This window comes from Erithacus rubecula (genome assembly GCF_903797595.1).
Source record: "Erithacus rubecula genome assembly, chromosome: 3".
NCBI lineage: Eukaryota > Metazoa > Chordata > Aves > Passeriformes > Muscicapidae > Erithacus > Erithacus rubecula.
The window spans coordinates 42,618,487-42,643,318 of record NC_136689.1 but is presented as its reverse complement, the minus strand read 5'-3'; the positions used below and the strand labels follow the sequence as shown (position 1 = coordinate 42,643,318).

General features: G+C 41.8%; 1 protein-coding gene across 1 annotated transcript; it reads right to left on the bottom strand.

Moving 5' to 3' along the window:
- Nucleotides 1-1,423: 1,423 nt before the first annotated feature.
- On the bottom strand, nucleotides 1,424-23,998 carry BFSP2 (beaded filament structural protein 2; the record flags this gene model as incomplete). Its single annotated transcript, XM_079299974.1, has 7 exons — nucleotides 1,424-2,909; nucleotides 3,686-3,906; nucleotides 4,356-4,487; nucleotides 9,608-9,769; nucleotides 13,255-13,411; nucleotides 15,321-15,403; nucleotides 23,543-23,998. 7 exons carry the CDS (start codon nucleotides 23,996-23,998, stop codon nucleotides 2,906-2,908), a joined length of 1,215 nt encoding a protein of 404 aa, XP_079156100.1. The 3' UTR covers nucleotides 1,424-2,905.
- Nucleotides 23,999-24,832: the final 834 nt, after the last annotated feature.

Genomic DNA, 24,832 nt, shown 5'->3' with positions numbered 1-24,832 from the left:
ATCTTTCCAGCATATTGCAGGGCTAATTTTCTGCTGATTTTGAATCTTGTGCTGTCTCCTGTAACATCAGACAGATGTTGGTGCTAGCACAAGACAGTGCAATGGGAATACACAAGTAGGAGCAGAGATGTCCTTTTGTGCAGCAGCTGGCTGTTAGATTGTATTATCTGTGCTCTCTGACTGCATCCTGAGTGTTCATACCAGCAAATGTCACAAATTCCTTCACAGAAATATAGGTGTGAGAGATACTGCAGTGGGGAATAATAAAATCTGCTTTCTGGTGCTGATTTTCTGAAGAAAAACCAATTGGAAACATGTTAATGTGTATTTAATAAAGCAATCGCTAGACTAGAGCATAAATATAAAGCTGAATCTGTTTATGAACCTTAGTGCTTGCAAATAGTTTTGAAAGCCTTTAGTCTGTCACACTCAATATCCCATCTCACACAGTGAAGACTGCTTAGTCACTGCTTAGACAGCATTCAAGCAGCCTGGAGGGGCTGCACAGCCAGCTAGGTACCTACAGGAGTCTGTGTAAAAGTGCAGGAAGATTTCTTCACAAGAGCTTTATCACTTAATATGAAAGTACTTTAATTTAGAAGGGCTAAATGTGCTACATTTGACTTCTGATGGACTGTTCACAAAATAATCTTTTCTGTGGTTTTTGGTCTTTGCAAGGAATAAAGAGAAAAGCTGCTGGAAGTTCATTATTTATGCTTAGATGCTTCCTCCTTTTCCAGACACTTCTCCATGCTGAAATACCTTGATGATTTTGAAAGAAAGTACTTACATTCCAATGAATAAACATCTTAGTATTAACCTAATAAAATTTTATGGAGTATAATGGATTGTGGCATAGAAAAAACTTTTAAAAATCTTTCTTTCACATCTGAGTATAACTGTAGACTCAGAATTTCTTCAGGTTTATTTCCATGAGTGGTATTTATAAAGAATAGTTTTACAGTGGGATAGTCAGTTGCTTTTCATGCCCAAAGCATCACTGGAAGATAGCAAATGCATCTGAATGCAGATTGTATATTTTTATGTTTTTTAAATTCCCTCTTCATTTTCAAATCATAGGAAGATTGTTCTCTTCTGTATCAGGAATGAGTGGGAAGTTATGTTCTGTAAATGCCAAAAAGTGATCATTCCTAGACACCTACCAGTTAGCCCCAACCCAAGGGTGAGTGCCATCTAATTTCTTGTATCATTGTTTGTGTGTATTTTCTCTTATCATCACTGTTCTTGATGGAGTCTTAGTTGGTAAATTCTGTCTGCACTGATGTGTAAGAAGGTATTATTGCTGCTCTGAGGAGCCTACGTTATATGAAAAAAACCAGAATCTGCCATCATCTGCCTTTATTTTGTGGTTGTTATTGGGTAATCTTTTAATCCAGCAGTTTTTATTAAAATTTTGCAGGTGGTACATGCCAGATGGATTTTTTGCAGAGATTAAATGAAGGATCATTTGTCAAGCAGCTGCATAAGGAAGGATTTTTCATGTGTGGGGGGAATGTACCAGGAAAGGCATGACAACACTTGTGTGCCTATTCCTGTAATTCACTGGTGGATCAAGTTTAGTGGATTTGGAGGGTATTTGATTTTATCAATCATTAAAATATAAGTAGCTTTCTTAGCTAATGTTTCAATTAAAAATCAAAATATCTGAAGTCTACCTCCTGTATGTGCTGTATGCCCTTGTGTTCTCTAACATATGCCATTTCTCAGTAGTCTTTGAGTCCATTTAATGAACTGTATTGTCACCCGGTGTAACTGTTGGTCCTGTGAAGTCCCAATCCAACAAACACATATATGTTTAACTTCATTGCTGTGCAGAAACTTGTGAAGGAAAGCAAGCCATCTGCCTAAAATTGTGTGATAGGAGCTAATGTTCATTATGTTTCTCTGAAAATGCAAGATCCATCTTGGTATTTTATGTGACCATACTGCACATGCAATACAATGAGGTTACCAATGTTTAAAATATAAAAAAAAGGCAAAAGTGAAAGATGGCCAATCTTTTTCCTCATGATGCCATATAAATACGGGAAACAACCTAAGGTCACCCAACAGGTTGATGCTATGTGGGTTCCTGTTCAAAAGAAGTGTGGCCAACCTGCCTTGGAGGGATGTTGATATTAAGAAAGAGCAACCATGTAAAAATAAATATAAAAATATACAAATAAACCAAAAAGTATCAAATTTGCACAAGTGTATACCCTGGCTTGGACTTTCAGTATACAGTAAAAGGATGTAACCTGGATCCTGCAGAACTGCTGTTACTCTCCTGCACCTTCAGCTTTTCCTGAAGTTTAGTCTAGACTTAAAAATATGTTTATAAAGTTCTGTTGGGATGCTTGGATTAATGATTCTGCTGGTTTACATGTTGCAAAATTAATCACATTGAGTTTACAGTGCACTTAACTCATTTGACATTATTTGAATTGCATTTCACACTACTGAGCTGATGATCTTGTGGCACAACAGTGCACTCATCATTTCCTTGTGGGTGTTGTGTACACAGGGGAGGGGTAGCTCAGTCTTGATATATTTGTACTGTGAAAAGAAAGAGTTTACTTGGTGGGAAATGGAGACCTGGTATTTTTAATCCAGCCCCCTCCAGCTATCATGAAAAATGCTCGAAGGAAATAAAAAATCAAACAAAAGCCTGATATTCTTTATTTTTATTATAATTTTAACAACATGAGTAAATTGAAATCTGTAAGCAAAGCAATTACATGAAGAGGGTCTAATAAAGTTGTTCAAGCTACAACCTACTTTGATTGTTGAATCAAACTGAATAAAGCAGGCTGCTTTGATGGGTTTTTAGCTTCCACGAATATAATTGGCAGTGACATCTTTTGCTTTAATGGCAATGGTCTTCTGTGGGCTGGGAGTTTCATAATCAGCTGAAAGTGAGGAAAAAAAAAAAGATAAAAATTGGTAAATTTCCTGCAAACAGGAAAATTGCTCAGCCAAGTCCTATCCTTAATTCAGCTGGTGAAATTTCATCAGCTTCAGCAAGATTTGATTATTTTAAAATTCTTCCTGGCCTGAACAGAAGAACAAGTCAAAATCTGTGGCTCAGATTCTCAGAGGTTCCATGACTAAGGATGATTGAGGATCCCAGAAAAGCCAACCATACAACCCAACCACTGTAAGGTGTTTAAAGGTTATTCCCAGAGGAAAAATCTTGAGTTGGAACTACATTTCTTCACAAAAGGTACAGTCACTGGTCCAGATTCAATCCTTGGACTTCAGGGGAATCTTACAAGCTTAGAAAGGGAGTTTTCCCAGGATCACAGCTATAATATTTGGACTATATTGAGGTGGGATGGCATAATGTATTCAAATCAAGAAACAACACATCTGTTTTGCAGCCACTAATGTAACTCCTAGTAGCAGCTTTTTAATATCATATCTCAAACCTTCAGAGAAGTGAAACTCATGGCATGTTCCCAAATCATGTCCTTCTGTGGTAGGGCTGGAAACCACCCACCTCCAGTACATTAGGAATCTCTGTTTAATGGGATTTGGTGTGTTCTTCCCTTTGGCAGCTTCTCCAAACCTCTCCATCTACCAGCCATCCTTATGAAACATTAAAAGGACTCCAGTCCTCCTGCTTCCAGCAACCTCACAACCCCTTCCCAGGGAGCATGTTCTCCATCCTTTTAAGGACAAGTACCTGCTTTGCTCTCCATCCAGGAGGCAGTGATATGCAGCAATGTCTTTCTCCAGCTGTTGTTTGCTAGTCAGCAGATTTTCACGATCCCTCTGCTGCTGCTCGGTTTCTACTTTGATTTCTCCCATCTCTGCCTCCAGCTTGGAAATGACAGAGCCTAGGTTCTGCAGTTCGATGTCGTGCCAGTGCTTGGCGTCATATAAAGAATTCTCCAGACCCCTCTTCTGCAAGGGCAGGATAGCAGACAATAAATCAGTCAATTTCCATATGCTTCTTAGTGATTTTTATTCAGGTTTGGCCAATATCTCTACTGGCTGTATATATTTTGAGAATTCCTTTTTTAGCTACCTTGATATTAGGTATTATCATTACAAAAGTTGAAGTACTTTTGCAAGGTGCAGATATTCTTCATTGTCTAGTCCTACACTACCAAGCAATCTCAGTGAGATTGAGTATGAGTATACTGAAGATGGAAATTTGGAGCCTAGTTATCAAATGTGGTGCACCTAGAGCACCATTTCAATCAAGAGAAGCCCAGAAATGTCTGGCTTCTCTGGAAACAATCTGGTGGAAAATGGGATTCATTCTTAACTCTGCATCCCAAGACAGGAATGTTCCCCTCAGAAGTTTGAGTTTGCAGAGACCACACCCATGAAAACCCAGCATTCCTTACCAAGGTTCTCAAAGATTCGGTTTCTGCTTGCAGGCTCTGTATTTTGCAGGCAGTTTCGTGGAACTCGGTTCTGAGGCCCTCCACCAGCTCTTCCTCCTGGGTTCGCACGGCAGCCGTCGTCTCAGCCTGTTGCTGGTGAGAGAAGGCGACTGTCATCACAACCTACACAAGTTATGGTTTAGCTTCCTTACATTCCAAACTGACAGCAATGTTTGCACAGTTTGTGGCAATTCTGGCTCTGAGTATGATTCATGTGTATTAAATCCCTTGGTTGAACAATTCTGGATACTTCTTAGTGTCAAAACCATCATATTTACAGGCATTTTCTGTAAAATGGCTTATGCATACAAGTGTATTTATGTTATCCGTGTCAACAACAGCTGTTCAGAACTCATACTTGTATGTTTAAAATTATCTCTAAAGAGAAAACATTGCTCTAATTGTTCATTTTATAGCCATACTATAATATTTCTTAAAAAGCTGTGTGTCTTCAGAACTACTCACACCTTAATTTTGCGCATAAGATTCTATGAGTCAGACAGCAAATCATATCACAGGGGTAAAAAAAAAAAATCTGTTAATTAAGTAATATATTAATTATGCTATTTCCTGCTCTTCTGGTTTAGGAGGTTCTATACGTGTTTGGTTCATGTTCCTTGAAAGTAGGTGAAGGAAAAAGTACATTAGTAAAAATAGAATTTCTATACTTTTTAATAAGGGTTGAGATCAAAGTTTTTCAACCCAGAGCTCTGGGCTCTCTAGAAAATACAACTCTTCAGTCAAAACCTACATTTCTTGTGGATGATGCTAAAATTAAACTATGCAAAACACTTCCATCGTGCTCTGAAATTTCATCTTGACCCTGTTCTACTTTTCTGATTATGCATTCTTTTATTTTAAAAGTAAGTTCAAATTTTAAAAAATCTAGGACCATGCACCAAAAATCAGGGGGTTTTGTACTACCATGTGAACCCCAAGCCTTGCACATTGTGAATGAAATAACCTCAGTGAAAAAGGTCATTTAAATACCAGTTGAGTCTCAAACAGAAATTTAGAATTAAGAACCTTTGTTGCAGAGGGCTGGATTTCAATCTAAGCACCAAACCTGTCCTTTCCAGCAAATTGCACAGATCCTGGGTTGTGGAAATGCTTTGTTGGGGCTTGTGCTTCAGAGACATATAATTCTACCTGACTATTCCTGGTGAACCAGTGATCATGGACCTACCATTCTTCAGTAAATTATGTTTCCTAAATTGTGTTGAGAGAGTAGTCTGCACCTTCTTAGGCTACGAGGACTGCAAATGCCTCTTTTTAAAGAGGTACACAGGGAAGGTAGAGGTGCCTTTGCATCTATATTTATAGTGTACACCCATTACCTGAAGCCTGGCTTTCAGGTAATGAGAAACATTTACCCTACCTATAAATCCAGCTTGCCTCACTGCAGGTGGCATTGAAACCCTTCCAGGAGCTGCCTTAAACTGTGAACCTGACCTTAGTGGTGGGAATGATAGAACAAGCAGATGGAGTAGATGGAGATGGCCACATCAGGTCCTAAACACTGAGGAGGACACCACAAGTGAGCACACACTGAATGCACTCTAAAGCTTTTGGGACACACAAGGTTTTCCCACTCTCCTTTACTGGATTACCAGCCCCAAGTGTCCATGTGTGGGGTGCTGCTGGGCATGACACTTGGCCTCAGATTTGGGGTTCCTTCCTTCTGTGGAGAAATGCAGAAGTAGTCTGTTGTGCCCTTTTCACTAGTCAATTACTGTTTTCTGAGGAGACTTTTCCTATCCCTGAGATGCTCCATAAGGGAAAGACTATACATATGGTGACCACAAACAACTGGACTAATGGAAGGAGAGGATGAAATAATATTCCTATGTCTTTATCATGTTGATGCTTGAGTTTCCTAGAAATCTGTGTATTTCAAATATTTGTACAGTTCCAAGCCAAGCATTGTGCATGAGTGCAGAATCCCTCATTAGTCTGTATTTCATGAAATACAGATAATGAAAGAACGATTAGGAATGGAACACCAACACCCAGAGTTGACCAGCAAGGTATCTAAAGAAAGGAAGTTACTTTGAAAAGCTCTTGAGAGTTCTGGGAAGGTTTTAGCAAAGTAGCAAAAAAAGGAGAAACAACTGACATAATTCACAAGATTTTTCAGAGCCTTTTATGAGGACAACAGAGAAAGCTGTGTAATTGTGTGCTGAAGGCAGAACATTTCCATGGATCAACAGCCGGTCAAGAGACAGAAAATGAAGAGGAAAATTAAGGTCTAGTTCCATTAAGACAGAAGCTTTATAGCTTGATGCCTCAAGGTCTGCTGCATTGGGAATGAAGCATGAATTACAAGAATTTATGGATAACAGAAAACCATACAGATTAGCAATGAGCAGGGATGGATGTGTGGAATCAAACTACATGAATTAACAGCACATCAGTAAGTAAAGCATCTTTCCAGGGAAAAATAAATAGCGTGCATGTCTTGCAAGGGTTTGAATCACTTGTGTCAATTTGGGGAAAAATTTTGACCACTACAGATGAAAAAGTGCACAGGTGAAACCAATGGACTTGAGTTTTGAGGTTACTCATCTAAAAAAGGCCCATGTAAAACCCCATAGGTATAAATTTAAATTGGTGTGATTTGGTGCCCAAATGTCCTTGAGAAATCTAGCCAAGACTGCTGATCTAGTGACAAGACAAAACAAATGAGGCAAGGTAATTAGTCAGAAAATAACAAAAATACTGCCTTCATGTCTAAGGAAGTGATAGGACATCATTTGAAACACCTTGGTCTGAGCCCGTCACAGGTACACAGAGATTAGGTGCAGAAAAAGGAAATTAAAATATTAGGGACCAAGGAAAACTTCACAGAGACACTGAAAAAACCTGGTAATAAAGAGCAAAGGAGTGCAGGGAACTGCTCTTCCTCCTGGGATGTCACAAAAGAGTAAGGGCAAGTTTTTCACTGTGTGGATAACCAAATGGTACAACTTAACCACAAAAGATAATATAAAACCAGAAGCTTAGTTAATAAAAGCTAAACTTTTGTGATCTGTATACATAGTAGTAATCTGAATCTGTCTGTGTCTGTAGAAGGTAAAGGATGCAAGACTGCATCATCTGGGTTTATTTGTAGAAAAAACCTCTCTAGAATGTGTTTCCAGAACTTGGCAGAACCAAAACTGATCGTTCCAGAAATCTGTGGTATTCTGCTTCTTTGTTCCATTAAAAAAAACAAACCAAAACAGAAACAACTGAAACTAGTAAGAGCTTAGGCTAAGATGACTGAGTAGGGGTGAGTTGGGTATCAAAGACATGATAGAGCAATTACTAGAAGCTGTCAATTTTCTCCCCAAATGATATCTCTGAGCAGCTAAAAGACCAGATATTGAAAGTATGAAAAAAATAGGAAGAAAAAAGTTGTAAGGGTGTTTTGGCACAGGAGGAGAAGGAGGAGAGCAACAGGACAGGCAAGTGGAAACACTGAAGAATATGGTGCCATCAGCTCATTTTACTGAAACCTGGCAGTGAGTCAGGAACAGATTTTTCTGGGGAAAGCTCCAGAGGCTGCTGAGGATGCCTTGGCTTTTCAGGGCTGCATGTGCTTTGTATGGAGGCACTCTCCAGGCTCGTTTAGTCTATTTGTCACTCACTTCCTCTGGACTGTATGAGCTGAAAATCAGACCCCACAGTCTAACTTTAAAAAAACTTTGCTTAATAGGTCTGGCATTCTCACAAACTTGATGGGGCCTCTGGATAAACCCCTCTGTCTGCCTTCTTGTATGTTTCCTAGCAATTTTGTTATCACTTTTCTCACAGGATTTTTCTTCTTTATTTTGAAAATTAGGTCAGAGCTTGCACATATGTTTACAAACATATTTCTTGTTTTTTCTCACTGTTTGCTTTTGATACCTCCTACACCTCTCATGGCAGCTCTTTACCTCGGATCATGGGGGATATGTTTATATGTTTATATGTTTGTATGTTTATATGGTTTTTCTAAGTATTTCAACAGTGCTGCTGCAGTTATGATTTCACAGAATTACAGAATATGCTGAGTTGGAAGGAAACCACAAGGGTCATTGAGTCCAACTCCTGGCTCTGCATTAGAACCATCCCCAAGAGTCACACCATGTGCTCAAGAGCATTGTCCAAATGCTCCTTGAACTTCGTTGGGCTTATGCTGTGACCAATTGCCTAGGGAACCTGTTCCAGTTCCCAACCACCCTCAGGGTGAGGAAGCTTTTCTAGCATCCAACCTAAACCTCCCCTGACACAACTTCAGGCCATTCATTCCCCTGGTGACCTGTCACTGGTCACCACAGAGAAGAGATTAATGCCTGCCCCTCCTTTTCCCCTCACAAGGAAGTTTCAGACTGCAGTGAGGTCTCCTCTTCTCCAGACTGAACAAATCAAGTGACCACAGGAACTCCTCACCAAAGTTCCCCACAAGGCCCTTCACAATCTTTGTTGGTCTCCTGATTTCCTCTGTCACGCTCTGCCAGGTTGGAGCCAACTCAGAATGAGATGGCTTCTAACATACAGGATCATCCACTGAACTTAATGCTTCAGCTGTGCAAAAATACTTCAGCCAGACACTTTGGAAAATGAGTGATCCTTCATGACAGGGAAAAAGCTGCATTAAAAAGCTGTCTCAGACAATCTCAGGAGAGGAAAATCCCTGTTGGAAGGGAATGGCTGTTATCATCACTTTTCATTTCAAAGTTAATATCTAGTTCTCCCACTGCTGCCAAAGAAAACAATATCGGGGAGAAACCAGCAAGGAGTCTATAGTGCAGAGGGCAATGTGTTTTGCCCTTCTTATTTATAGACCCCTGTAAATTATTAAGTGGAGGAATAGTCCTAGTAAAAAGGGTAATAACAGTGGCTTATCCTACACAGAATGTATCAACTGATTAAGTTTGTTTTCCTTAGCCAACATTTCAGAGCCCTTGAAAGGCTCCCACGGATACCTGCAATATGAGCAGGGCTATTTCCACCAATGTTTAACTCTGTGCATCCCAAGAAAGCCTTTATATTTATAAGTGCATTCTCCTTTGGACTTGGACCAAAATACTTTAGATTCTTAACATATTTTCTGTTTAAAAAAAAAAAAAAAAACAAAACCAAAAACAAAACCAGAAAATACCCAACCTCCAAAGATATTGCAAAATGTTAGAGAGAATTTGTGTTTGCTTGATATGCTGTGATGTTGGAGTGGGTTACAGAGTGCTGACCTTGGTACGGAGCAGGGCACCTGTCTCAGCACGATTCTTTTCAATGTCTCTCTCCCAGTGGATTCTGATTTTTTCCAGAATGTCATCCAGGCCACTTCCCAGTGGAACATCAAGTTCTTCCAGCTGAGATCCAGCAAGCTGCTTGTATAATACCTTCACATCCTTGAACAAAAATAACAAACATAAAGAAAGTGAACTGGACAATTGAATAGTATCTTCAGAGAAGCTCAAGGAAGAGCTCTTTTGGTGCCATAAACAGAGATAAATTAAATTTGGTCCCAAAAAGTATTTTTACATAAATGATTTAGTGCACTGAAGGGTTCCTTTTTCAGATGTGGATTTGTCTCACTTCTGCATGGGGTCTCTTCCTGCAGATCTAGGATACTGGAAGAGTTTTCCCCTTGATGGAAGGAGACGGAAGCCCTGCACCAAGGCAGTGCCTTCTCAACAGTGGCAAGTTTCTCCAGCAGCCAGTGCTTGACACATGCATCCTGTGCAGCTGGGATCCAAAATCACTACATATATTGCCAGTAAAACTGCAGTGTGGACTTTGGACCAAGGAACTAACAGCTTACAGGATATCAAAAACTCTCTCCTTGCTGCTGCATCATGCAGGAGCATCTGCTGGAAGATACAAGATGTGCAAAGCAGCAGGAGCTCTACAGCCTCACAGTTTGTGTGAGACAAGTGTATGTATTTTGTATGTGCGTGTTAGATGAAGAGGATTCTCCTCTGTGGCAGCATTCTGTTCCTTCTTTACATTTAAGTGCTCCAAATTCCAAATGTAACCAATAGAGAATTAGCAGGTCTAGAATTGCACACTTAAAGGTAACACATCAGTAGTATGTCATGCTCAGGAACACAAGAATTAATGAGATTTTCACAATGTATATTAACTGTCTGGCACCTCAATCCTTTTATATCAACCTGTTTATCTGTGTTATTGGCACAAAAAAAAAAAAAAAAAAAAAAAAAAAAGGTAGTGTAAAAGCATCTGGGAATTATATTTGTAAGCAATGGCCCCTGACAGTGACAATACTGGAAAAAATGGGAATTATGTGAATTATGAACCTGCAAGAATGCAAACCTCAAAATGTGCCCACTCCAAGTTCACAAAAGCTTCCAAAGGACTTGGCATGGATTTGCTAGTGGGAGCACCAGAGTAAAGACAGGTTTGAATTAGTTCAGAAAAGTCCTTGTGACTTAATTCTGCCAGAGTTGAGCAAAAGTGGCTTCTAGCCTTTATTCTGTGACTTCTCTTAAGCGGCTTCCCCTGGTGCTGCTGCCGTAGGAAAAGCAGGCCTGTGCCGAGGTGGTTCTGCAAATGCTCAGGTACTCCCAAAAGGTAAAGAAAAGAACATCTTTCCACTCTGAAAGGGCTCCTTGCTGGCTACATGAGAATCAATATGGACAGGTGGTGTTCTCCTTATGCCATAGCTGCAGAGTGAGAACAGCAGTTTTTCTGGTTTCACTGCAGTCATTGCATTACTTGGAAGTTTAAAGAGGATCTTGTTTATTTCTATCTATTTTCTCTTTACTCTCTTTTCTAAAACAACTTCCATCTTCTCCTGTCATGCACTGGTTATTTTCTGCAAAATGCCAGCCTTGGAATTAGACTGATTCAAGTAGGGAGCTAGTGATGCAACCTCATCTTGGCAAGCCGGTGTTGCTGAAATCTTGTGATTGGAGGAACAACTGGTAAGAAATGTAAGGTAGGACAGTACCTTGCTTTTGTGAGCCTTTCAAGCTCTTGAATTGAATCACAATTCAAGCTCTGTCTTACTATTGAGGCACCAGCACAGTTACCTGCTGTCTCTTATGAGGGATTAGTAACAGTTCCATATTCAAGTCCCCACGAATAAAGATGCTGATTTATGTTCAATCCTGAAATCCCTGATGAAGGAAGCAAACCACCTTCACTCAAATAGTGTTGGTGAATGCAGTGAGTAAGTGGGAAAGTGTTGCAAAATTGGGTAGTGTGGGCTTCTCTTCTAGCTTCCTGTCTCTGGTGGTGCATCCTCTCCACCTGTTTGGGCCTCTCTGTGGTTTCAGGAATTCTCTATAGACCTCAGCCTTAATCAATCAATGGCTTCTAGGCAATTAAGCTTCCCTTGAGTTTATCAGAAACACTGTCTGTGCCTAGGAGTTTCTGTTACCTGACAAAGGAAGGGGACAAGATAGTCAGCTATCCTAGCATAACCTTGGAATATTATTTGCCCAAATCAATGCCCAAGTGAAACAATATTTTTGTCACCAGACTTCTGAGAAAACTTGGATTACAGCCAGGATGGAGGTTGACAGATGACTGGAGCCAATCATCTTGGGACTCTATAAACAGTAGTCCTGAGTGAGCCCCTTTGAGATCTCCTGGACTGCAGTGGGCTGTGAGCAGCAATCTCCCTCTGACTGGGACCTCTCGGAGCTAACAAGTTTGCAATACTCAATACTTGTTGCCAAATGCTCATGGTGGGGCCTGGGATATCCCCACTACTCCTCAAGGCTCAGGTCTCACCTGTTGAGAGATGCAGAAGCATCTGACTTGAGTATTGCACTGAACTTGAGGGAAATTTTTAACAGGCACCTTCATGCAGACTTATTCATGTCCGTTTGTGTGAATTGGTTTAAATACCCTATAGCAAGTATAATATGAATACTAGTCCCAGATCTACGGTTAAGTTACTGCTGTGCTTGGAGGAAATCCTATTGGATAATTTTAAATTAAAATTAATTTTAATTTTATATGCTAATTTTAAATGTTAAATTAGTCAGCGATCAGGTGCTGATAAATCCTTTAGCTGTAAACCATTGACCAGGTCTGAGGTAAAGTTTGTACTCAGCTACACTTAGTCTCCATCAGGAGTCTAGAAAGCAAGGAGGTCTGCTCTGAGCCGCGTGACTCAATGGGGTGGACTCTCCTAACCCTTTTGAACCTTTATCCTTTACACCTTTACCCTCTGCATCCCCAGTTTCCATGTAAACCATTCTAGATTGATTCTAATCCAATTTTCCTTTGTAAGATTCATTACATAGTAAGTAATAAAATGAACCTTGCTATCAAAGTTAAATTGCACCTTCACATCTCATATTAAACCTCCTTTTGCCAGCACCTTTGATGATGATTCTTTAGAGCCACTCCTTCAGGCCACTGCCCCTGTGACTTTCTTCAGTGTTGTGCTTCTCAAGAGAGACTAAATTTTGGGAAACAAGCACCCTGCGAAGCCAAGCAGGGTATTTTCCTAAGAACCTGGTTAATGCTCAACATTAGTGCAGCAGGACCAGAGCTGGTGCCCTGCACATGCACTTTCTCCTTCCATCAGACCTCACTGCTGAGATATCCACATACATGACTGTGCAGCCCCTTGACCATCATGGGGTGTCTGACAATAAATGAAGGCATTGCATCTCTTCCATGCCACGTTTATCAAACAAGAAAGAGTTAACACCTACATGAAAGTAATTTGATAATGTCTCAGGGGTTAGTCCTCTGAGTTAAAAGAGAAGGAAGAAATAGGAGTAGGTTTCAGGAAAATCCCCGCACCCAGACATGGCAGGTGGAGTTTTTAATGTTTGCTTTGCACTAGATATATGATACCAACCAGATGAAACAGGCACACATTGGCTTTGCAGTGTCCTGAGTCTGGACTTACTTCTTCATGATTCTTTGACAGCAAAGTTAGTTCTTCCTTCATGCTTTCTATCTGACTCTCCAGATCCATTTTAGTTAAATTAGCATCATCAATCACTTTATATAGGGAATTAATTTCATCTTCCACTGCCTTTCTGAATGGCTGCTCATTTTCATACCTGCAGAGGAAAAAAAAAAAGAAGCCAAACTTCAATACAGCACAGCTCAGCAAGTAAGAACTGTCTTTTTTTTTCCTGAACCACACTATTTCTGCTAATTAGTGAATGCGTCCCAGACAAAGGCAGAGAGACACAGACAGTATACTTTACTCCACCTTGGCTCTTCATACTTGAAATTAACTGCCTGAAGTGCCCTGTCATTAATTCAGAGTGTAAGAAAACAGGCCAAGTTAGCAGAATGTGCTATGGTGGTTATCAATCTGATAAGATTCCAGAAAAAGCATGGAGAGGCTCATGGTTTCTTGCTAGATCTGGTATTTATATACAGTATCACCATGGGTGGCTTTTTCTCAGTTGTCCTGGCTATAAAATGAGAATACCTATTCCCTTGTCTACATAAAAATCTTTTAGGGCAATGGTTAAAGGAAAAACATGCACATCAAGCATTACCTCTAACAAACAAGCTGATGGAAGTCTAGTGTATGTTCCAGGGCCCTGGCCCATCCCTAAGACCAAGTCCCAGTAGTATCAAAACAAAGAGGAAATATTTTTGGTTGGTTTGTTTGCTGTTGGAACAAATGGCTCATTTCCAAACCACAGCTGTAATAATAGGGAAATTTTGGCAAGCATTTTCTGTCTCACAGCACTGCTTGCTGCATTGCTCTTGTTTGTACCTTTTTGGTTTAGGCTTTCCATTGAAAATGTGGATTGCATTGTGAATCTCCTTGGGTGGGAGACATTTGTGTCAAACCTGTCCAGCCCAGGGACCTGGTGGCCAGGAGGGGCTTGGCAGGTTAGTTGGGATCTGTTGGGAACCTGCTTCATAAACACTTGGCTTCTTGATAGCCACCTTCATTGCTGGAGTTGCTGGAGTTTAGAGCTTGGGAGAGTGGCATCTGATCCCAGGAGCTTTCACTATGCAGTAGATTAATTCAACATTGTTTTTGTTATGTAGACTGCTTGTCCAAGTCAGCTGACACTTCTAAACAGTATTTTTGTTAAACTACATAAAATATGAATGCAACTTGCTGGATGTGAAACCAAATGAGTATCTCAGAGTTGTACCTTTCTGAAATAAAAGGCAATCTTAAGAAACATTAACACATTTTGGTTTTATGATTAAATAAAATAATGCCGGAGAGAGAGAAAAATAAGTTTAAGGGATGATAAAAAAATACAGGATATAAAAATCAATTAGTTTGAAGTATGTTTGTTGCATCAGAGCTTGCAAAAAGCTATTTGTAAATGAAAGAGACCATTATGAGTAAAAAAAGCTAGAAGGATCATGTCTTCTGACTAAAATCTTAGGAGCTTCCTGCGCTCATACACATGATTATCAGGCTTTTCAAACAGAAAGACAATAAAAAAGTAGTTTGCCAGTGTTTAAAATCTTCTTTTATCACTTATTTTGCTCAGTAAATGACAGGAAAATCAGCTCAGCCTGTTTCTCTTTTCTTGTCTAACATTTCAACCCTGATGTCTGTAGTTTTTTCTTTGCGGCTGTAGCAGAATGATTGTTACTTCCAAAAATACTTGGTTTTGGTACTGAAGTACTGAAAATTGCAACTAAAAGGAACATGGAAGTTCACCTTTATAAAATGTCAACCCAATTCTGAATGAATACCGACTTCTCAGTGAGAGACCAATATCTGCATTAAGACAAATGTCTGTGTTAAGAACAGCTTAGGTCACTTTGCTTGTGCACGTTTTTGTTACTATGAATCTTCAAAATCTTCCAAAAGAATGTTAGCACCATCATTATTTTTCTCCCAAATCAGGGTGTTGAATATGAATATGCAACTTAAAAAACAAGCCCATTCTACTCCCTTGCATTACACCCTTATAAATTAAGTGTTCACAAAGGCAAAGTTTAAAGAAAGTGGCCAGCTGGGTGCCACCACAAGACTACCTGTCTTTAAAATCTTCAGCACAGGCTTGAATATTCTCGGTGTGCAGCATAAGACGAGCATTTTCAAGGACTGCTTCACCCACCTAGAAGAAAGATACAACAGAGCTCAACCAGTGAAGAGCTTCAGCACGTGTATCTTAAGCAGATGTACAGCTTTGGTTCTGAAAATACTCCTTTATCCTAGGGCTGTTCAAGTGACTCATTCCAGATAAGTTAATCAATTATTTTTGTACATATAGTGTCACAAATTCTCTGCAAATAGGCCATAATTTGTCCTCAAACTGCTCATTCCTCCTAAGCCCTCATCTTCTTGTAGCAACACATTTATTCCGATCACCAGCTCTTTGCAAGGGGCAAAATTCATTGCTGTGCTCAAAGTATTTTCATCCTTTAAGTCCCACTTATATTTTCTAGGTACAATTTAAGCAGCACTTATGCAGTTCCTATTCTACTTCCCATATCAGCAGTCCTCTTCCAAGTCGTCCTCCTCGGGGAGCCACGGAATACTTGCTGCTCATGCCGCCTGCGAGCCCTCCTCAGCTCCCAGAGCGTCGTTTTCCTTCTCCTAGGGGATCCTCTAGGCTCTTGCGATAGATATGAGACCTGAGAAGCCTTCAAAGATTATTACACTGATTGGAAAGATCGTGCAAATCAGACTGTGGTATCATTGCTATGGCTCTGGGGTGCGTCTCTTAACATCCAAGAGCCACTGAGGGGTAAGTAAAGCTGAAAGGCTTGTGGCTTAGCAGCTTGTTGTGATTCAGGAGGGTTATATAGAATGAGAAACAGAATAAAAAGACCACTGTCTGCCCTGGAATCACACATGCACTGAGCTATAGAGATGACCAAAGACATGAAGAATTCAGTAGCAGGCTTAGAGTGATCACTTCTGCAAGTAACTGTCTGAGAGTTCCAGTGACCCCATGATCCAAGCTGTCCCTCTGGAAAGCTAAACTGAAGATTTCTTTGGCCTTTTTCAGGAAACACCCATGAAGATTTGCACTTAAAACTAAATCACCTCATAAGTAAGATTAGATTTTTAAGCTGGCCAGCAGAGTTCATGAAGCAGAAAAATCTTTCCTTAGATAATTAAGTCTGTAACTAAGATTCCAAATCACCCAAAGCATTCTGAATTCACCTTTTTGCAAGGTGAAACACCATGCAATGTGGAAACATCAAGACTGCATCCCGACAAGTTATCTCAAGTGGATCTCAATGGCATTGTTGCCTTATGTTCCCACCTGCTTTGAGGCTGCTTGGTGATGGAGTGGAGGTGGGCATGCAAGGCTGAGCATTTCTTGGTGGTAATTAACATTTACCCTCATGGAGAGTGGCTTACTGCTCCAAATGTCTTACAAATGTTTGGACCAACAAATGTGTAATACCTGAAGGCATCTGATAAGGAGAAATGTGGAGAAATAACCTGTTCCTTCACTATTTATTATGTCTATAGTGGATCAGGAAGTCAAAAGCACTCTACATACAAGAATTTAAAAAGTGGTTTTCTTAATTCTCACCTACTGTTAGGAAAAACCAGGGGAGTTGGCTGGGGCTGGAGCTTCACACCATTGCATGGGGAACCTATTTTTCTTCAGTAACTGTGGGATTCCTTGGCCAATTCCAAACAATATGATAGAGGGATAGGCCAACTCAGAGACATCCAGTTCTAACACATTTCATGAAAATAGCATCTGGACAGAGAAGAGAGGTTCTGTAAATACTGCTGCTTGGGGGGTTGGGGGGGGAAAAGCCCCAGTTTCATCATGGGAAAATTGGTAAGTGCAGCAAAAGGACAGGAGTCAGAGATGTCACAAAAGCCACAGGTGTGGGCAAAGAGATAGTCACTCACTCCAACCAGCCCTGTTGTGCAGCACACAAGTACAGTAGAATTCTGTGTGCTCATTTGCACACAGAACTGGCTACTCTTCATTGTTCAACCCCTTATTTTCTTCTCCCTGATTTTTTGCAGCTCCACTTTATCAGCACTGTCCTAACTCCCCAAACCCTAGGTTGTCCATCTGTGGCATTTCAGAGCAGTTGAACAGAGCTGGGACTTTGGGGACATGCTGCTCTTCTGTCCTCAGGTTTCCTTGCATCAGGACACCCGAGTTTCTCCTGAAGAGAAGAATTGGCATTTAGTCAGCACAGAAGTAGAGGGACTTCTTTGACACAAGCTCTGAAGTCTTGGTTGCTTTCTTTTTCTACCTCTTTATTTTTCTTTATTTTCTTTTTTCCTACAGAGGTTGTTTTGTCTTCCTGACAACTCATACATGTGTGGATCTTCACAGAAGCTTTCATTTTTTCCCCCTGACTCAATCAAGGAGCAGAAATGTTGCCCTGTGATTTGCTCTGCTCTGTTGAAACAAACCTGTTTGCCTCTGGCAGGGATCACTCACAGTTAGAACATCTGGCCTAAAGTCTGACAAAAATTTATGTCTTTGAGTGAATTGGGAACATCCTGTGAGTTGCACAGTGTCACTCAGAGGCATGTTAATAGTGAATGAGGCTGAATACAGTGTGAAAGGGCTTTGGGGCTGCAACAAAAGCAGAAGCAGGCAATAGCAGGTGAACTGCTGCTGCCTGGATTTCTGCATCTATATGGAGACAGACTGGTTTCTAAAAGTGTTTTTCATTAGTGATTTTGTGGATTTCTTGAGGCATTTGAGGTGACTTTTACCTGCCCCACAGTGGATGTCTTTACCATATTCCTGTTGAGGATTCAGTCAATACCCCAACTCTCCTCTTCATAGACCAACAGCTAAAGCCAAAGGCTCAGTGAGAAAGTCCAGGGCTTTCCAAAACTCCACAAAACCCTGAACTCTGCCATGTAAGTAACAATGGTATTTAAAAAACCCCAAACTCATGTCTGGAAGAGTTCAGAGACGACTTGTAGTGGAAAGCAGCAGGCATTGACTTTTCAGCCCTCCTGGAAATCACCTGTGCACCCTTTAAATCTGACAGTGGACTTGAAGGTAAGCAATTAGACAGTAGTTTCTAATACTGTCAAACATGGTACAAGCCATGTTTCCTGAGAGATTCCCTCTGATTTGCATGAGCTGTGAAAGCCCTTTCCTAGGCTCCAGAAGAAGAGATCAGAGTCTTCCATCTAGTGGCTCTTTTGTTTGATTTAATTCTCCTATTAATCAACAGCTGGATGCAAACACTGGATGCAGCATTAGTGAGAGATTTGTAGCCACTTTGCTGACACACATACTAAAACACATGATGCAGCAGTTTAGGAAACACCCTTCTTTGTGTCCATTTGGAATGAGAGGCCTTGCAATGCTGCAAGCACTGAGACATTGCCTCCTCTGCTTGTAAAACAGAAGGCAGTGATGTCCTGCCTCACAGAGCTTCTGGGAGGCTTATGTCACTGATGCTCAGGTGGCATTCAAAGAGCCAAGATAGGAAGAGTTTTAAAAATGCAAATATTTTTACTAATAATAGCTCCTTTCAGTCACACATTGTCTTTCAACACTCGGTTCTGTGATTCTCATACCCCTTTTGATCATGATTTTTTTCAGCTCTTGAATTTACAGTGAATATTCATGGTAATAAACACCCAACTACAAAGCAATTTTTTCTTTGATTTCATTGTGATTGTATGGACATGAAAGTGCAATGTTAATTTTTTGGAAGAAAAGTCTCATCAAAATCTGCATCAACATGCTGGCCCATTTGCTGGGTTGCAGCTGGCATCAAGGATAAAACAGCTGCTTCAAGGGAATGGGCAGATGCCAGACTTGATAAAGTGTGAAGTGATACACACTTACAGGGAGAATTTACTCCTTATCCCTGGTGACTAGTAACTTCTGATTTTTAACAGAGATTTGGCCAAGTTTGGCAGGACAAGATTTACTATGCCTTTCAAATTCCTAGCTGTGCCTTTATCTGTGGCTTTGTATACTTTTGTTATTCTTACAAATGTCCTTTTTGACTGCTACTAAATTCATGGCTTCAGGTGTGGCTTGTGATAATGAATCTCATGGTTTAATTATTCATGTAATGGAAACTTCTCTGGCTTTTAAGTTCACTCCAGTAAAGCAAATGCCTCCTTGGGGAAAGATCAGAAGATGTCAATCTAGTCTTTCCTTCCTCACTCAAGGAAATAGTTGATAACAGACCATTGCCTCCAAAACGTTTTAATTCACAACTAAAATCAGGCTAAAAGCCTGCAGCCCACTGCCAAGCAATAAACTCTTAATGGTCTTGGTCATGCTCTCCGTGTTGAACCCTCAGAGCCTGAAGGAGGAAACCTCAAAAGCAGCAAGAGCAGCATTTGTTGCATGGCCTCAGGAAAGAGAGATGTATATTGGTGGCTCCTTTGCTGATTCCTGCTGCATCCAAGGAAATTCGACTTCATGTATACATCAAATATTTTAAAAGTGCACAGGACTGCATCAAAGAATGCCTGGTTCTTAAAGCAGGAGATACCTCTTAAAGAAATGATCTGTAAAACTGCAATGTTGCCCAAGCACACAGAGAAAACTTCACACCCCCCTCACAGCTGCCTGTGAAGGCAGCCCAAATTTGTGCTGTGGGAGATGGCTGAGAGAACATAATTAAACTAATTCACTGCCATGCTCTGTAGGGCAGTTGATCAAGCTTTGTGCCATTTTGTGTGAGTTTGTTGTACCCTTAGATGAGTAGCAGAATGTTATTTCAGCCATTTACAGACACTGATCACGAACTGTGTTGTGCTAGAGTGTGTCACAAGTAACACTCAGTGGCTCTTCTGACCCTGCAGCAAATAAATTAGTGGGTGTGAGTCCAAATAGCAATTTCTCAGGCTGTTAGACCTGTGTGTTCTCCAGGCTTAATATTCACACTGATTAAATGCTGATAGAAAGGCCAAGTGCAAATTAAAGTAGCTCTATAGAAAAACTCTGGAGGTCTTTTGAATGCTCCAGCCACACACAGGATGTCATGATCAGTCACAGCAGTGATAAAATTGGTCCAGGATGTTGATTCCTTCTTCTGCTTTTGTGTTTGCTCCTGTGATGTGAACTGCATTATGTGTCATCTCATAGACAAAATAAATCTCTGTGTCTCCCATGCAGCTGCAATTGAACAGTCATGGAGGCTGAGCTACCCTCTTCTCTCTGTACACTCACTCAGATTGTTTCAAGCATCCACTTCTCCCAGTGCTGCCCTATTCCCTGGGAAGGAATTGCCATTGCAAACAATCTCTTATTCTGCAGAAGAGATGCATTTGTTTAGAGATAGAATTTTCCCCAAGAAGATGAGGATGAAGCCTGGAGAAGAAGAGTATATAATTTATATTTCTATCATGATATTGTAATTTTGTCACATTAACTCCTCTTGGCAAGGATTTCTCATTTCCCTCTTTTCCAGCAAAAATTCTTTCACTTTGTGCCTGTCCCAATTAGTGTGTGTCCACCTGCTCTGCTAAAAGCCAGCTGCCCAGGCAGATAATTAACCCTGAGAGCTGGATAGTGGCTTTCCATCATTCAGCTCCCACCAGTGATCCCCTGTTGCTGCCATAGCTCTGACCACTGCAAGGAAACATGAGCAGTTTTTCCTGAGGGACCCTGCACTCACACACACCCTCTGAGTCACTCACTGACACATTTTTCCCTTAGCTCTGTGTTTGGGATATATGCTGGCACCAAGCTGTTTTTGCTGGCAATGCAACTACCTAAACTTTGGGATGCTGGAGCACATCCCAGGAAGGGCAGGAGGGAAGCAAGACTTCAGGTCTGTTGGGGTCTCTCCTGTTGCCACTGCAGAGATGGGCCCGCCACATTTGTGATTCTGAGACCAGGAGAGTCCATTTTAGCCATGTCCTTGTCTAATCATTAGCAGGGCAAGAGGAAAGGGCTCCTGCTTAGACTCCCCCCCAACTGTGGATATTTCTTTGCTGCTTCTTGTTCAAAAACTGTTCCTATCATGAGTGCTTGGTTAAACCAGGTGCCTGCTTGAGCGTTTTTTTTCCCCCCAAAACTTTCACAGCTGCTTTATGCAAATGGCACCAAGGGGTTTTATGGCTGCCAGGTGTCTCTCCCTGCTGGACTCATGGGCCTAGCCAGGAATTGAAATAAGTGCTCAGAATTTACAAAAAGCTGAAAATGGAGTATGTCACTCTTTAGGAAATCAAGGTGGATGTAGACATCTACAGAAAATCTGAATATATTTACAAAAATTACATTTAGGAAGGTATCTGCCAGGTGTCTCTCATTTCTGCTACACCTTGCTCCTGAATACCTTTTACTTTTCCATTTGGGACGTTCTGTGGCAGGAGTTCTGGCTTTGTGTGATTTCAGCTGTTTCTGGAGCAACTGATTTTGACATTATTTTAATAAATGTGATGGTTTTGATGCTGATATTGGCATAATTATGCCAATTAGCTCCAGGAGGAATGAGCTAATTGGTGTTTGGGCTGGATAAGGTCCTACTTTCATTTTTTGTTAAATGCTTAATAAAAAAAGCAAAGAAATCTATTAATCAGAATTGTACATAACAGCTTGGATTACATCCGTGAAAGACAAAACCCACTAAGTGATGCCTCTTTTATTGATTTAATTGAAGCAATTCAGAAAATGTTATGTGTTCTCTGATGTGTTTTGATAGTTTAAATAGATATAGATGATGCTAGTCTTTTTCTCTTCTTTTCTATGATGCTCACAAATGCTTTTACTACATGGCTTTATTTTTCTGATTTTTCATATAGGAAGAGCCTGATAGTCAGGCTAGATTTCATTAAGAGATGCTCTTATGCACTCACAAAAAAGAGGTAGAGGCAAGGATGCCTACAAAGAAAGGCTGAAAGGAAAGCAATTTGGATGAAAAATTATTACATGAGCAGGTTCATCTGCACTGTAATGTTGGCAGCTTATATAATGAAAGATCAAACAGTCCTTCCTAAAGTACCTATGCTCCCACATTTTTGATCTCCAACATAAATACTGATAGAATTTACAGGTGAAATCTACAACGATGAAATGGGACACTGGTTTGGAGAACACGGGATGGCGGCTGCCAAGGATTAATTCCCTATTCCCTATCAAAGTGCCCATCTTCCCCAGTGAGACAATAGGTTTAAGGAGATGAATTTTGTACCCCAGATTCAGAGCACTCCTTTACTTTAGCAGCTGCTCCCTTAGGAAGCAATAAAGTCATTTACTGATACTAAAAGGTTGCAACTTTAAAAGCTGGTGCTTAACTGGGTGTTTCTGCTGACACCATCTTTGTACAACAGCTTATGCCAACACATTCAGAGTTCAAGCAACGTTTGTAGCGATCTGGGAGAAGACCTGCCCTAAAAATGCAAAGTAAGACTGGCCAGCCCAAGTTAAAACACACAATTGTCCCAGGCACTTAAAGCTGGCTTTCAGGCTTTCCAAAGACCCAGCGATGGCATTTTCTGCACCTGCACAAGCGCTGCTGGGAAGAGCTGTGCGAAATGCCAGACTCCAGTTCTTTGGAATCCTGTCTGCTCCCACTGCCTGGGAGCTGGGAAACCAGGCTTGTGTGGTGCACCAGGACCTCAGCAGACAGAGCCCTGTGCCAGCTGCAGCAGGACATCAGCCTGCAAGGCCTTGCTGGCCAGCAAAAGGAACTCCTTCTCGTCCATGTGGTAAATGCAGACATTATTTTTCACCCCCACAATAAACTTTTGTGCCGTATGGAAAAGGCAGGAATAAGGGATGGTGGGGTGATGGCAAAGGAAAAGAAGGAAGTCACTCATCTGTAGCCTTGTAATTATTATTTTTAAATAAATAAAGCTTTCGAAGATGTTATTAAGCCAACAAGTGAATAAAGTAAAAATCTGAATTGCTGATAAAAGAAAAAGTGTTCTTGTAATGATATCATGGTGAAAGATAATCTAATTCAGTTCTAGCACGTTTCTTTCAATAATTTTGATACTCAGTGTAATAACCACAGATTTTAAAAAAGGGGAGAAGGAGGAAGGAAAAAAAAACCCCCATCCATTCTAATCAGCCTTCGGCGCCTTGGGGTGCATTTCAATCGCTCCCATGCGCACGGTGCCTAAGGCAATTCTCCTGCTTAATAGGCATAATAATGCTAATTATCATGCAGATAGGTTTCGCACCCTCTGTCTCGGGCACCGCGCCTTGCAGTCGGACGGCGCTGGTCCAGCTCGTGGCCGCCCGGAGTTGCTGATGCCCCTGCAGCCCCTTCCTTCCCTCCCTCCTTCCCTCCCTCCATCTCTCTGCTCCCCGGCTGCCGGCAGAGCTCACCTGGTGGTAAATCGCCTCCCAGTTCTCCCGCAGCGCTCCCCAGCTGCCCACGCTGGCCGCCTTCTTGTCCAGGTAGACTCTGATGTGCTCCTCCAGCTCCTGGTTGACCTGCTCGAGAGCTCGCACCTTCTCGATGTACTCCACCAAGCAGCCATTCAGGCTTTCGTAGGAGAGCCCCCTGCCCTTGTCCAGCCCCGGGGCCAGGGGCACTGCGGCGGCGGAGCTGCGGAGGCCCTGCAGGAAGACGCTGCTGATGCCCAGGGCTCTACGGGACACTCGGGTGCCCAGGCTGCTCACGCCGCCGGTGGGGACGGTGCCCACGTAGACGCCGGGGGGCCGGGACAGGCTGCCCCCGCCGCCGACGCTGACCCGGCGGCCGGGCGGTCCCGAGCTCTCGGCCGCGGAGGTGGAGGGCTGCTGCCCCAGGAAGGACGACCGGCGCCTCGGCAAGGGCATGTTGTCGCTCCAGCCTGCCGAGCACCGCCGCTCAGCCCGGCCGCCTCGCCCCGCTCTGGCGGCAGCGATGTGCCGAGCCCAGCAGGTTGGGGCTCGCCCGGGATTTCGGCTTTGTGCGACGGCTTTCTGGAAGGGGGGCTTTGTGCTGCCCCGGAGCACCCGTCACATTGTCCGGCGGCTGCTGGGTCAGCAGTCCCATTGCGGGGGAAATCTCCGTGCTGCTGCTGCTGCAAATGTGGCAGATGAAAAGCACAATGGTGTTTACGGGCACAGCGGGACGGGGATTCAGTACAACGTACGTGTTAAAATACCAGCAGTGTTTTCTAGGCTGACACCCGGATGATTTCCTACCCTTATAGCCACAGGTATCCAGTTATATACTGCAAATGCTTCTCACACCTGTGCTTGCTCCAGACATAGTCTACTTCAGCGAGACGTTTTCAAACTTAGCAAAACCCAAACCTCTGTGGAGTCAGCTGGGCCACAGCTGAGCAGAGCTGAGCCAGCCTTTTGCCACTGCAGAGCATCCAATGCTCCCTTGGGTCTGCTGCAGCTTCTGGATTTCACTGCAATTTGGCTTCACCACCCACCCAAGGCATATTGACCCAACTCCAGCAGATTTTATAGGGACAAGAACCCTCATGTTCACCCCTTTTCAGTCAGTTTAACTTCAATAATCAATTGCACTTTTTCTGTTCAAGAAGGCCCCGTTTCACTTCTTTGCCTGTGTCATGTGGTGACAAAGTGAGAGAACTGTGAATTGAAAGAAAAGGGTAAAACAATCCTAGAGACTTATTGCAGGGAAAGGGAGAGATTTCCCCTGCTCTGCTTTTC